This window comes from Notamacropus eugenii, chromosome 3 (assembly GCF_028372415.1).
Source record: "Notamacropus eugenii isolate mMacEug1 chromosome 3, mMacEug1.pri_v2, whole genome shotgun sequence".
Classification (NCBI taxonomy): domain Eukaryota; kingdom Metazoa; phylum Chordata; class Mammalia; order Diprotodontia; family Macropodidae; genus Notamacropus; species Notamacropus eugenii.
In genome coordinates, this window is record NC_092874.1 from 261599243 (window position 1) to 261614834 (window position 15592).

The 15592-nt window shown below is 38.5% G+C and overlaps 1 protein-coding gene across 3 annotated transcripts in view; it reads right to left on the bottom strand.

Moving 5' to 3' along the window:
• Positions 1-15592, bottom strand: part of PPFIA2 (PTPRF interacting protein alpha 2) — a 684724-nt gene that overhangs the window by 129791 nt on the left and 539341 nt on the right. For all 3 annotated transcript variants that reach the window (XM_072655483.1, XM_072655485.1, XM_072655484.1), the window contains one exon: positions 254-475. In XM_072655483.1, the coding sequence (XP_072511584.1) occupies positions 254-475 (222 nt within the window). The remainder of the gene's footprint in view (positions 1-253; positions 476-15592) is intronic.

Genomic DNA, 15592 nt, shown 5'->3' on the forward strand with positions numbered 1-15592 from the left:
AGAAAGGAGAAACTACGAGGGACATTGCAGAGTAGGAGAGGGGAAGGCAGTGTTAGCCATGACTTACCTAGGGTCACATTGTAAATTTCAAAGGCTAAATCTGAACCCAGGTCTTCCTGATTGCAAGCCTAAATCTCTCTCTTCAAGGCAAAGGTGCACCTGTGACTGGTATGATTCAAATCCAATGATAATCTTTGGAGAAAGAATATGAGGAATGACATGATGGGAATAATACTCATTGTGAACTGCTTACCTCTCTAATGTCCCTTTGATATTTGGTATTCATTTCCTCTGTTTTAATGAGGTCCTTTCTGGCGGTCTCTGCTTCCTGCTCCACTTCTCCCACCCGGGAAGAAAGGGCTGCTAAGCGTTCTTTCATTTGGACCATTTCATAGTTTTGCTTTTCAAGTAATTCCTGGAGTTCCATCACTTGGCTGGTGTCATCTGTTGAGTCTATGGAACCATTGGACAAACGCTGCAAGAAAAAAAGTGCCATAGTTTTATTTTCTGCCTTAATTTAAGATGCAGTATTGTAAAAGACTGGATTTGCCGTGTTTCTCCTGCTGAGACAAAAAAAAACTTTTAAAGAAAATCATTTTTTTAAATAAGATCATAATCGGTATTAAAGTATTTCATTCGTTATCTCACAGTCATTAAGGGCTAACTGTGTAAAAAAGCACACTATTCTCAATAGGGGGATGGCGAAGGTCTGAAGCATATAGAAGACTGAAATACAATACAGTTGTTGCCTTCATGGAGTTCACATTCCAACAATAATATTAAAAGTACACAAAAGATAACTTCAATACTCAAAAGTTACATAAATACATTAGATAAGTAGAGAAATGAGGTCATTGCAATCTAGGTATAAAGCTGGAGAGGAACCTTTTATAATGTGCTTTAAAGGACATGCAGAAATCTGGCAGATCACAGTGAAAAAGGAATTACATTTAAGAAGTGCAAATTAATAAATTTAAAAATAATTGAGCCATTCTCAAACAAATTTATTTCTATTGTGGTGTCTAACAATTAAACAGAAATGATATGGATACAAACAGTGCCCTAAGAGTTATAAATAATATTCAGGATTGACTTTGTGAAGCCCCTGGCTTGTTTTCTAACCTGAAGGCACCCCTAAAGTCTGTCCCCCTAATCCTGAAACACTATAAAACTTCTCCCTTATCCTGGACCATAAAATTAAGTCTCCCCTCATCCTGGGTCATAAAGTTTCCTCGTCTCCCTTATCTTGTGTCATCCTTCTTTCTCAACTTGTCCCTAAATCTCCAACCCCCATTAGAAACCCTAAAATTTACATCATCACTCTACAGGCTGTGTATATAAGTCTGGTCCTTTTCCTATATCAATGCCTTTGTTTAGCTCCTTGCTAAATCTCAGGCCTGCTGCTTTTGCATCAATAAAGCTCCCAGTGGCTACAGAGAAGGTCAAAGTGAATTAATTCACATTTTGAATCAGCTCTCCCATCTCTGTCTTCAACAGAAACACCACTTTATTTACACAATCTGAAATACTCTTGTTTTCCATTTTATTTTCCAGTGGCAGATGAGAACAGATCTTTCATAATACACACTGATATCACTGGTATTGATCCAATGCCATGGGCCTTCTGGCTATCCCACCAACAAGACACTCCATCTCTTGGCTACAAATATTCTCCCCAACTGTCCCTCATTCCTGCATCCCTCTCCTTCCTTCACTCTGACTATTGATCTCCCTGGCTTCCTTTAAGTCTCAACTAAAGTCCCACTTCTTACAGAAAGTCTTTTCTAAGCCCTCCTACTTCCAGTGCCTTCTCTTTGTGAATTATATCCTATTTATCCTGTATAGAGCTTGCTTTGTTTGTATTTTTGCTTACCTGCTGTCTTACTCATTAAATTGCAAGCTTCTAGAGGGCAGGGCCCTTCACTTTTGCCAGAACTTAACACTGTGCATGGCACACAGGAAGTACTTAATAAATGTTCATTGAATTAAATGGAATCTGATCTAACATGATCCAAGGTGGAAAAACAGTAGCATAAGAAAAACCTTATGGTTTCTGGCTTATTTTCTAGGTGAGACAGAGACAGAGGCAGGCAGCGATAGCTGGTCAGTTGTTGTCGTGTTTGTCTTTCGTTTTCTTTTTTTTTTCTTTTTATTTTTTTTATAATTAAATTTATTTATTTAACTTTAAACATTCATTTTCACAAAATTTTGGGTTACAAATTTTCTCCCCTTTTATCCCCTCCCCCCGCCAAACACCAAGCATTCTAATTGCTCCTATGACCAATCTGCTCTCTCTTCTATGATCCCTCTCTGCCCTTGTCTCCGTCTTCTCTTTTGTCCTGTAGGGCCAGATAGCTTTCTATACCCCTTTACCTGTATTTCTTATTTCCTAGTGGCAAGAACATTACTCGACAGTTGATCCTAACACTTTGAGTTCCAACTTCTTTACCTCCCTCCCTCTCCACCCCTTCCCTTTGGAAGGCAAGTAATTCAATATAAGCCAAATCTGTGTAGTTTTGCAAATGACATCCATAATAGTTGTGTTGTATAAGACTAACTATATTTCCCTCCATCTTATCCTGTCCCCCATTACTTCTATTCTCTTTTGATCCTATCCCTCCCCATGAGTGTCGACCTCAAATTGCACTCTCCTCCCCATGCCCTCCCTTCTATCATCCCCCCCATCCTGCTTGTCCCCTTATCCCTCACTTTCCTATAATGTAAGACAGGTTTTCATACCAAAATGAGTGTGCATTTTATTCCTTCCTTTAGTGGAATGTGATGAGAGTAAGCTTCATGTTTTTCTGTCACCTCCTCTCTTTATCCCTCCACTAATAAGTCTTTTGCTTGCCTCTTTTATGAGAGATAATTTGCCCCATTCAATTTCACCCTTTCTCCTCCCAATATATTTCTCTCTCACTGCTTGATTTCATTTTTTTTAAGATATGATCCCATCCTCTTCAATTCACTCTCTGCACTCTGTCTCTATGTATGTGTGCATGTGTGTGTGTGTAATCCCACCCAGTACCCAGATATTGAAATGTTTCAAGAGTTACAAATATTGTCTTTCCATGTAGGAATGTAAACAGTTCAACTTTAGTAAGTCCCTTATGACTTCTCTTTGCTGTTCACCTTTTCATGGGTCTCTTCATTCTTGTGTTTGAAAGTCAAATTTTCTTTTCAGCTCTGGTCTTTTCACCAAGAATGCTTGAAAATCCTCTATTTCATTGAAAGACCAATTTTTCCCCTGAAGTATTATACTCAGTTTTGCTGGGTAGGTGATTCTTGGTTTTAGTCCTAGTTCCTCTGACTTCTTGAATATCCTATTCCATGCCCTTTGATCCCTTAATGTAGAGGGTGCTAGATCTTGTGTTATCCTGATTGTATTTCCACAATACTTGAATTGTTTCTTTCTAGCTGCTTGCAATATTTTCTCCTTGACCTGGGAACTCTGGAATTTGGCCACAATGTTCCTAGGAGTTTCTCTTTTTGGATCTCTTTCAGGAGGTGATCAGTGGATTCTTTCAATATTTATTTTGCCCTCTGGTTCTAGAATCTCAGGGCAGTTTTCCTTGATAATTTCATGAAAGGTGATGTCTAGGCTCTTTTTTTGATCCTGGCTTTCAGGTAGTCCCATAATATTTAAATTTTCTCTCCTGAATCTATTTTCCAGGTCAGTTGTTTTTCCAATGAGATATTTCACATTATCTTCCATTTTTCCATTCTTTTGGTTTTGTTTTGTGATTTCTTGGTTTCTCATAAAGTCCTTAGCCTCCATCTGTGCCATTCTAATTTTGAAAGAACTATTTTCTTCAGTGAGCTTTTGAATCTCGTTTTCCATTTGGCTAATTCTGCTTTTGAAAGCATTCTTGTCCTCATTGGCTTTTTGAACCTCTTTTGCCAATGGAGTTAGGCTAGTTTTCAATGTGTTATTTTCTTCAGCATTTTTTTGGGTCTCCTTTAGCAGGGAGCTGATCTGCTGTTCATGCTTTGACTTCATGTCTCTCATTTCTCTTCCCAGCTTTTCCTCCACCTCTCTAACTTGATTTTCAAAATTCTTTTTGAGCTCTTCCATGGCCTGAGCCCATTGGGTGGGCTGGGACACAGAAGCCTTGACTTCTGTGTCTTTGCCTGATGGTAAGCATTGTTCTTCCTCATCAGAAAGGAAGGGAGGAAATGTCTGTTCACCAAGAAAGTAACCTTTTATAGTCTTCTTTCTTTTCCTTTTTCTGGGCATTTTCCCAGCCAGTGACTTGACTTCTGAATATTCTCTTCACACTCACCATGCCTCCAGATCTGCCCAGCCAGCACTTGGGGTCTGAGATTCAAATGCTGCTTCCACAGAGCCTTTGGCGGGGGCAGGGCTGCTATTCAGTGTGAGATTAAGTTCAGGTGCTCAGGTCAGGGCAGGGCCGCCTCTCAAGCTCAGTTCCCTCAGGGAGTTTATGCACAGACCTTTAACAATGGATCCAGGCTCCTGCCTGCTTGGGGAGCCCCGGTCTGCCGCCGCCCCTCAGCTTCTGCCTCCCGAGGGGGCCCGAGCCATGGGGGCACACCACTCCCCCCTCGACCTGCCAAAGAGACTCTCTCACCAACCCCCATCACCTGTGGGTGGAGGGACTTGTGTGGCCACTGGAGATCCCGTCCCTGAAGCCTGCTCGGATCTGTACCTCTCAGTGCCGCGGCCGCGGCAGATCTGGGCTGGGCTCTGCATCTGCAGCGTGACGGACCTTTTGCGAGAGGTTTGCAGGTCCCTCTGTGGGTGGAGGGACCCGCGTGGCCGCTGGAGATCCCGTCCCTGAAGCCCACTCGGATCTTTTCCTCTCAGTGCCACAACCGTGGCAGGGCTGCACTCAGCTCCCAGTCCCGGTGCCCAGTCCGCGGCGCGAAGGACCTTTTGCGAGAGGTTTGCAGGTCTCTCCAGAACAGAAATCTCCCTCGCTCCAATGTTCTGTGGCCTCTGGGTGCAGAATTCGCCATGAGTTACTTCTTTGTAGATGTTCTATGGGTTGTGGGTTCGGAGCTATGTGTATGTGCGTCTTTCTACTCCGCCATCTTGGCTCCGCCCCCTGTCTTTCGTTTTCAAAGAAGACTGTAACATCAGAGAAATGATGACATGACTTTCGTTTGTGAGGGAGGGCTGGGCAAAGTCATCAGCCTCACTTTCTCCTCCTGAGCCATGAGGATCCAGTGACCAGATATTCATTAGGATGAGTGGAGATGGACCAGGATGCAATGGGAAATGTTGGCCTTTTTAGGATAGGCCTATCCACCTACTCACTTTGAGCAAGGTAATGCCCATTGAGTGAATAGGCCCCTTTAAGAAATAGTCAGGGAATGGCCCTTTTAATGAGCAAAAGAAAAAAAAAAATCAAACTGAGAGAGAAAGAGAAACTGTTACTATTGATAATCATTCTAAGCCAGCCATTAAGTGGAGCTTGGGCTGGTCAATAAGAATTTATTAAGTACCTTATATGTGCTAGCGGCTAGGTGGCACTGTAGTGTACTCATCTTCCTGAGTTCAAATCTAGTTTCAGATACTTACTAGCTGTGTGACCCTGGACAAGTCACTTAACGCTGTTTGCCTTGATTTCCTTATCTGCAAAATGAGCTGCTGAAGGAAAGGCAAACTGTTCCAGTATTTTTGTCAAGAAAAAACTAAAATGGGGTCATGAAAAGTTGAACATGACTCAAAACTACGAAACAACAACACGTGCTAGGCACTGTATAGAGCAGAAAAAGACATAAAGAGAAAGACAGACAGAGAGAAGGCTGTCCAACTATACCGAAAACTAAATCATGGAATGAACCACCTAGAAAAAACCCTAGAAAAATGGAGATTCTAAGGATTTCTCTCTAAGCAGAACTGGTATGAATGAATTTAACTTCATACAGGGCTGAATATGCTAAGTGAGAGTTCTATGAACATTTGTTGGATTCCATTGAGGTTGATTCTAATTGATAAATTAGAAAATGCTATAAATTCACATGGGCTCTACGCCCAGAAGAAATCAGGCTGGGCAAGAAAGACATTAAGTAATTTCAAGTAGTATAAAATCAAACTATAAATGAAACCTCTTGCCCTCTGTTGCTGAGTACTGATGCTCAATGCCAAGATATGCATACTCTTTATATTACTGATAAATGGAGGAAGGACAGAGTCATTTTTCAGGCTATTAATTTTTATGGGTCTGATGTTTTTATGAACTTATCCTATTACCTATATACAGTTCATCAGTCTGATGGAAATCCATCAGTCTGAATCACTTTAAAGCTATGATATATGGGAAAACTCACACATACTCATATGCTCTCAGAAGAATTAGATGAGAACACATCCTATTTCCTGGACACACCTTCCATTTACCCCAATCATTATTTTCCATTTGCAAACATTAAAATATGAATTATGATGGCTTTTTTCCAAAGCAACCAGTTAATTGATTTTCAGTTCTATGTTAAAAGAACTTGGAAGTATTTTTTTTTAAATATCAAAATGGGTGAAATTTTAAAATGTGTACATATATTAAGAACAGAAATTATTTAAGGATCAGTTATTTTTCAAAGAATGTAAATTTCCAGATCTTGAGCTTTTGGCACAAAAGTCTTTTACCTATTTATTTTTGCTGAATATGTTAAACCTCTGTTTCAATGGGATGTGGGGACAGAAGAGAAAGGTAACAATCTACACTCTGAGGAAACTGCCTAGTATCCTGGTATCACATGGCAAAAAATTAGTGATAACAACAAGAGGATAATTTGGGGGCTATAGATGTACCAACAAATCTAAAAACACCAAAAAGATCTTTAGGTATGCCTCAATGGTGGATCTAATGGAAAACTTGGAGGAAAATTATACAGGACTCATACACAATGCACCCACCTTGTTACCCATTATCCAAGGCACCTATAAGCATAAGTAGGCTTCCTGCTTATTTTTCTGTGTCTATTTTTACCACTGCCTTGTTTGAAATCATGATCACAACCTCTTTTTTTTTTTTTAATTCCCCTGAGACATCATAAACTCCATTCTAGTTTTCTTTTTATCTCTGTGTGAATCTTTAGGTTTCAACTGTTTCTTATAAATAACATATTGCTAGATTCGGATCTCTAACTCTTCCTCTATCCTTCATCATTTTGTGAGTTAATCTATTCCATTCACTTTCAAGAAAATCATTCAGTCAATAAGCATTTATTAACTACTTGCTATGTGCCAAACCCTGTGCTATGCACTGGAGGTACAAAGAAAAGGCAAGAAATATTCTTTGCCCTCAAGGAACTTAACTTCTTTTTTTTTTTATCTTTAGTTATTATTGTTGAGTTGGACTCGTGCAACTCTTGGTGACCCCTTTTGGGGTTTTCTTGGCAAAGATACTAGAGTGGTTCGCCATTTCCTTCTTGTAATGTTAATTATGTTAATGAGAGTTAAAGATCTTCCCCACCCATTAATGGGTTTGACCATTAAGGGGAGCTTGATTAGAGGAGATTTGTTTTAGGAAGACCTTTTGTTAATTTCTAATGAGGCACTGGTGCTCAAGGATTGTGATGCCCTCTGGCTCTGAAAAATGTACATATACTCTGAGGTGAGGTTTTGTTTTGGGGCTTACTCATTGGAAGTGTTTGTTTGGCCAAATGAGACTCTTCGTAGCCACTAAGAAGCCCCCATGCCCCCATTTTGAAAACCCAGATGTTGGTGCTTCTATTTCTTTCTGGTTACAATGTATGTATGTAATGGTCAGACAGTTGGATCTGTCTGTGATGTATGTATTGCTTATGGTCAGACAGTTAGAAGCCCTGTCTGTTCTTCTTTATTTCCTCTATATTATCTCTGAAGTTCAGGGTGTTGACTTTTTCCCCTGAACTAAGTGAATGATATATGTGCTTGATTAAAGTAGATGCTGACCCCACCAAAAGTTGCTTTCCTTTTAGAAAAGCAGACGTAAGAACCTGTGCAGCAGGCCTTCCTGTGTATGCTGGGGTCCTTGCTGTTACACTTCTTTAGCAATTTATGAGGAAATTGAGGCAAACAGGTTAAGTGACTTGCCCAGGGTCACACAACTGCAATTGTCTGAGGCTGGATTTAAACTCAGGTCTTCCCGACTCCAGATCCAGCATTCTAGCCATTGTGCCACCTAAGTTACCCTGAGATGATCAATGTAAAGACACAAAGAATGCAGATGCAGTATATTGTTTTTGGAGGGGAAGTACAGAGAAGACCAATGTAGGTAGCCAGCAGACTATGGGAAGAAGGAGTTATGTCCATTGATTACGAGAAAAATAAATTGGGGTAAGTTTGTATAAGGCTTTAAAATCTCAACAAAGGAGTTCATACCTGATCCCAGAAGCAAGAAGTGACTGGAGAAGACTGAGCGGGGGAATCAGGTGTCTGCCTAAGGAAAATCACTTTGGCAACAATGAAGATGAACTGATTTGGTAAAGAGCCTTGAGCCATGGAAATCCATGAAAAGGTTGCTTTAGAAATTTAGGCCAAAGATGAGAACTCAGACTAATGTGGTAGCTATGAGTGCACAGGAGGGCTCAGATGTAGTTCCTGTTGTAGAGGTAGAATCAGTGGGGTGTATAGGATTTTCAGGGAGCACTAGCACCTCTGGTGTGAAAGCTCACTGAGCCATTTTCAGGACTGCTCATCTACTTTTGGTGTCTACCCATCTACTCTAAACTGTTGCTCCAAGAAGCTACTGCATGCCCAATACAGCCATCTAGGCAGACAGGCTAAACCAGGCAGAGGGTTACCAAGAAGACTCAACCTCATTGGTGAGTTAGGAAGGATGCCTACCCCAAATATGTGAAGATTTCCCCTGGCAGAATGGGCAGATAAGAACCATTTGTCCCAACAGCTTTGAAGGAGGCTAAAGCAGGTACCATGGAGTGCTTAGAGTTTAATCAGATATCAATGATGCTGAGGTCATCCACTGCATCCCAAGTCATCACCAAAAATTTTGACTTTTGTCTGGACTCCATACTGCAATGATTCTTAAAGAAAGAGTAAAGTTGATGACTTGCTTTAACTCCCTCACTTAAATCTAATTCACACACAAGTCATGACATCACCCTTTGATGTCACTGGTCCTTTTAAAAAAAGAGGGAAGAGAATCTGCAGGGTGTGTGTGTGTGTGTGTGTGTGTGTGTGTGTGTGTGTGTGTGTGTGTGTTCATTACTCTAGTGATCTCTAAACTCCATGATATTGGAGTTATGCATTACCAAAACTTTGTATTTCCCCCAGAGTCTAATCCAGTTCCCTCTGTTCAGTAGGTTTGTATAATAGTTTGTTGTGTTGATTCCTAGCTTAATAATCTAACATGTGATAGTGGGAGGAGATATGCTTGGCTCTGAGTGACTTTACCAAGGTGGTAAAGGGAAGGTGGCAAAGAATCATATGTAGGCTTGATGCTATAAGACCTGTCCCAAAGAGGTATGTCCTGTCTCAGGAAATGGATTCTCCTTCCCAGATCATGTTCAGTTGAAGGGTGAAGGGTCACTGGTGTGAGATATTATAGGGGGGGATTCTTGGTCAGCAACAGGTCAAACTAGGTGAACTTGAAGTTCCCTTCCAGTGCAAAAATTCTGTAATTTTGTGAATTCCCACATTCCATCCTCTTGGAATTATTTCCCCTCAACAAAGCCTTGCCTGCTTCTAAAATTTGACTAGTTTTAAGTTTGATTGGTCACTCTTTCATCACTGTGTTATTTCCATTTATCTCAGCTTTGTAATCTTATGGAAATATGCTATCCAGGGAGAAACATGATATTGTACTACTTTCATATGAGAATATGAAATAATTGTCTACAGGGTATTTTTTTCCTCCATCTTTCTAAGCTTATTCAGTGTCTGTCTCCAAAACAAGTATTTTTCTACGTTAATTGAAACCTTCATTAAAAGAGGACAGAGAGGGAAATATTTCTCTCTTTTCCCTACCAAATTCCTAGAAATGAAGAATATGAGGCAGTCTTAATAAAAGTTTAAATTATTGTTTCCAATGAGATTGCTGAAGTTAAGAAATCTAAGTAGTAACTAAAGTATTTTCTGACCTTCCTGGAATTTTCTCTCTAATTAAAACATTTTTTTTTTCTTATATATTGCCACATCGGGTGTACCAACTATGGAAAATTTCAGTAAAAAGCATGGATGAGAGTTGCATGTAATATGTAGCCATGGATAGTTTATAGTCCATTACTGGAGATACTTTCTAAATCAATAAAATCTTACTTGAGAGTTTGAGTACGTACTGTCATATTTCAAAATATCTCAAAAGAAAAAAAAATTAAGTAGAGAGGATTATGCATAGAAAGCATCTTGGCATAAAACTAGATGATTTTAGTAAAAATACTTTTTTTCTCCTTTTCCTAGAGGTTACTTTTTAAATAAATGCAAATTGTTGAAATCATTGCACAATGATGTCTTTCCCTCTAACCCATAAATGGCATAGGAGATGTATTATGATTTCATAAGGGTTTTTCATTTTTACCAAAGCAAACTTGAGTAATCATAATTCTGGTCTCTTAAGGTAAAATATTAAGTTTGAACTTTTAAAATTAGATCTCTCAATATAAATCCATGTCAATTCCATCTTAACCAACCTTATATGTTGTAATGATCCCAGTGAGGTAGTAATGAGAGTATATTCCATTAATTAATAGAGCTTAAGCATAATATAATGAACTACTCTATGATAAGTTTTTCAGACCTGAGCCTTTGAACCTAATGAGTCTCTGGTGTGGAATATTCTTCCTCAGTGATCTGGGAAAGCACAGGTGGGCAGAAAGCATCTGGTGAACTGGAGTCTTTTTCTCTCTTGAGTAAGGATGTCATCAATATCACCAAATGAACTGATGCTCCTCATCTTTGTAAGTTGTTTTCATCATAGATCATGGTGGCAAACCAAGTACTACAGAGGGAACTAGCTCAGTCTCATCACACGAAAAAAAATCTCCTGGATTTTTCCCATAGGAAAAAAGTCAGCCTCAAAGAGAAAACCACAGTAGTTATTTTGTGTCAGTGTGTACTCCTACACAGATCTGCACAGATACTCCAATATCTTTGATGAAGTTTTTAATAATACTAACCCTAATGCATAATTTTATGCTTCTAATTATTAATAGGGCAGCCAGGTGGCAAAATAGATAAAGAGCCAGGCCTAGAGTCAGGAAGATTTGTCTTCATAACTTCAATCTGACCTCAAGTATTTACTAGCTGTGTGACCCTGGGCAAGTCACTTAACCGTGTTTACCTCAGTTGACTCTTCTGTAAAATGAGCTGGAGAAGGAAATGGCAAACTCCTTCAGTATCTTTACCAAGAAAACCCTAAATGGGGTCATGAAGAATGAGATACAATTGAAAGGACTGAACCAATTCATAACTAATTAATTTTATAATACTAATTACTACTAATTAATTTGTGCTAATTAACTTCTAATGCTAATTAATAAATGCCATCCAGCTAAATAATGATAATACTAATTAATTCCACTAGATTACACCCCCTACACCAGCCTAGGAGGTGTAAACTACTTAAGGGCAACGCCTTTTTTTGGCTTGTATTCATATTCCCAGAAGCCCTCATCATGCCTTGTATACAGTAGAAAGTGAATCAGTTCTTATTGTATTGTACATATTAAGTATAGGAACTATAGTAATTCCTAATTATAGTAAATAGACACCAATGAAGGCAGAGTGGTGAAGTGGATACTGAACTGGCTTAGGAATCAGGAAGACCTGGGTTCAAGTCATTTCTCTGAGACTGACTATGTAGATATCACTCACCTTCAAAGTACAGCCCCTCCTCCCACCTCATCCCCCAATCAACTCTACAGAATTATAAATTGCAGAGTTAAGTAATGATTTGCTTCAGGAGAGGGTGTTTTCTCACTGGGAAATTCCTGATATTGATGGTATAAAAGGTCCAGCAAAAAAAATTCCTAGGTACTACTGGGGCCATCAAAATTATAAGAATAGTGGAATCAATCAATAGGCATTTATTAAGAACCTACTGTATGCCAGGATCTATATTAGTCAGTGAGGATACAAGGACCACCAAAAACAGGAAAAAAAGGAAACAATCTCTATTCCCAAAGACCTGATATTCTAAATGGGAAGGAAATGCAGAAAAATGCAGTCTTGGGGGTAAGGAGTTCTTAAACAATATCTAAATCATTTATCAGTATATAAAGACATTAATAGTTATCAGATTATCCACACATAGGAGAAAACAGGTAACTCAGCGGATGGAGTGCTGAGTCTGGAATCTGGAATTTTCTAAGTTCCAATCTGGACTCAGACACTTACTTGCTGTACAACCATGGCCAAATCACTTAACCCTGTTTGCCTTAATTTCCTCACCTGTAAAATGAGCTGGACAAGAAAATGGCAAACCATTACAGTATCTTGGTGAAGAAAACCCCAGACGAGGTCATGGAGAGTCAGATATGACTGAGAGACAACTGAACAAGGAGAATTTGAAATAATTCTACATGTTCCAGACAAGGTTTAATTTAGGCTAAGCCCCTAATTCAGACTTCTGATTGGGCATGATGAAAAGTTATGGAGTATAAAATACAATAAAAGCATTTTGTAACTAATCAAAGATTTTTAAATTACTTTAAATTACTAAGTGATTTGTCCAAGATCACAAAGTAAGTGATAGACCTTGGATTTAAATCTTTATCCCCTAATTCCAAATGAAGCACATTTCCTGTTGAACCACATTGTGAAATGATGAAGAAACCTTCATCAAGAATCTTTACTGATGTTGCTGCTCTTTCCCAAGAGAATTTCCTATCATGGTACACTATCCTGTGCCGCATTGGCCATCAAAAAATAAAAAAAGAATAATTTTACTTCCATCTGAAAGAATGAGTCCATAAAATAGGTTTGTTTTTTTTTCTCCTCCATTACCTAGACTGGCAACATTGTGTTGCAACTATTATTTCTGACAATGGTTCCGAGTTTATTCAAGATGAGTTGGATGAGTTTTTGGACAGGATGCTTATCCCAGCTGTCACCACCATGCATCACCACCCCCTAGCAAACCATCAAGCTGTAGTGATGATACAGACTGCTAAAGATACCCTGAAGCAGACTGTTTTGGGGAGGTTGCTCAACAAGCCTAACCATGTTTCTTATTACTCAATCTGTCATGTCATATTCAACAATGGTAGTCAGTTCTATTGAATTATTAATGGCACAAAAATCCAAAGACCCATCTCAACTGTTCTCATCCAAATTTAGCTGATGACTTAGTGATGGCAAGCAAAGTAAGATCTTTTGCTGGTTTTGTTTTAGGATAATCAAGTACCTCCCATTGAATCTTATCTTTATCATCCAAGAGTCTTTATTAGGAGTTAAGTAGAGAAACAAGAGTTTCTTTAACTAGAAACAGTATATGTATTTGTATTGTTAATTATTTTAATGTGATTTAAGATCTTCTCTCACCCATGAATGGGCCTGCCCATTAAGGGGAGTTTGATTAGGGAAGATTTGTAGGAAGGCCCACACCTTTTGTTAAGGAGGCACTGGTTCTCAAGGGTTGGGATGCCCTGTGGCTCTAGAAAAGGTATAAATACTCTGAGTAGAAGTTTTGCTTTGGGGCTAACTGGAAGTATTTGGCCAGATGAGATTCTGGGAAGCCAATAAAGAGCCCCCTGACTTTGAAAACCCAAATGTTGGTACATCCCTCTCTGGTAACTATGATCAGACAGTTGGACCTGTCTGTTGATTTGTGATATATGTATTGATTATGGTCAGACAGTTGGAAGCCTCTTCTGTTGATCTTTGACTTCTCTGTATTTTCTGTGAAGTTCAGGGTGCTGACTTTTTCCCCTGAACTAGGTGAATAATATACATGCTTGATTAAAGAAGATTGTTAGCCTCTCAAAAATTGCCTCTCTTTGTATAAATGCAAATCTAAGAACCTGTGATAGCAGGCTCCTCATGTATGTTGGAGTGTTTACAGATAAGATAAGCAAGATATCCTCATTGTTCTCTTTCTGCACCATTCTTTCACTGTATTTAATGTTTTTAATTAAAATTTTACTCTTTTGCTTTTATGCAGTCTAAACATTTTCCTTTCCCTCCATCTTGCAGAAATATATCCCATACAGCAGATCTTTTTAAAGAAAAAATAGATTTAGAGAAAATTTACACAAATCATAAATAAAAATGGGGGGAAAATGACACAATATGAGGTGTTCTATACTTATGTCCTGACTCCCACATCCTCTGTAAAAAAAGAATAGGGAGGTGTATCATCATATTTCTTCTTTAGGACTCAGTCTATTCCTCATAACATTCACTTTTGAATATATTCTCATGGTTATTCCATAAACATTGTTCCTTCCCCACACATAATCATTGCATATTGTTTTCTTGGCTCTGTTTATTTACTTCCCTTTGCATCAATTCATACTAGTCTTCTCATATTTCCTGGTATTCATCACTCTTATAGTTTGAAAGCTCAGCAATATTTTTTCACATCCACGGACCACAATTTGTTCTAAGTTGAGATGGGTAAAGAGATGTCATGAGAGGTCTGAGCATAGATGAAAAGCTTTGGGAAAATCTCTGTAGAAGTGGGATAGTCAATGGAGGTATAAAAAACATACCTTGCTTCAAGGAGGACCTACATCAAATTATATAACATAAATTTGCAATAGACCAAGTTGGTATAGCTTTATGGTTTTCTCTACCATAGGTTAGTAGCAGCAAGTGAGTATGAACAAAGAAAACCGATGGAGGAAGTAATCCAATACTGAAACTTGGCACATCAAGAGTAATGATAGTATAAGGGATCAAGACAGACGAATGGAAACAGACATAGACATGGCAGCAGAGTCAGACAGACACAGCAAGAGAATAGTCAAATGGTTATGACTTTTTCTTATTTTAATGATGCTGGTCCTTGGGTAGCAGACCTAGAGTCTCTGCAATTAAGTCCATATTCAAACTCCTTCCAATTTGTGAGAACCTGTGAGAGTTTGCACTCTACTGAAATCGGATTGAAACAACAGTCGTTTTCCATATCAGGAAATAGTTTAGAGGGAGTCTATGATGGAGGGGTTTTTTTGCTACCTTCCATGAAATAATATAAATATTGCTTTTTGTTTGAGATTCTTTAGCAAAATAGTCTCAATTTTAATATGAAATCTCTTCTATATTCAGAACATTATGGCCTATAAAAGAGACAAAAGGGCATTTTAATTGTTTTTATTAATAACTATCATTTTATACTCTGTATTATGTGATATAATAATACACAAATAAAAGAGTAAATGTTATTTGTTCTCCACATTTTATTAGTTGTATATTGCCAAGGAAAAGTGGTACATTAAATAGAATTACTAACAATTATATAAATTTATATTAAATTGTTAAATAATGAATATAGACTACAAAGCACTTAGGAAATTGAAATTGCTACATAAATACCACTGAATTGGTAATGTTCAGCTATGCTTCCTCTATATAAGCTACTCTTCAGCATTTAGGAACTGTTAATTTCCAGCTTTCAAGGGTCAATGGTCATTACCTCTGCAGGCAAAGGTATTTTTTTTTCTAGCAGATAATCCTTTTTTTTTT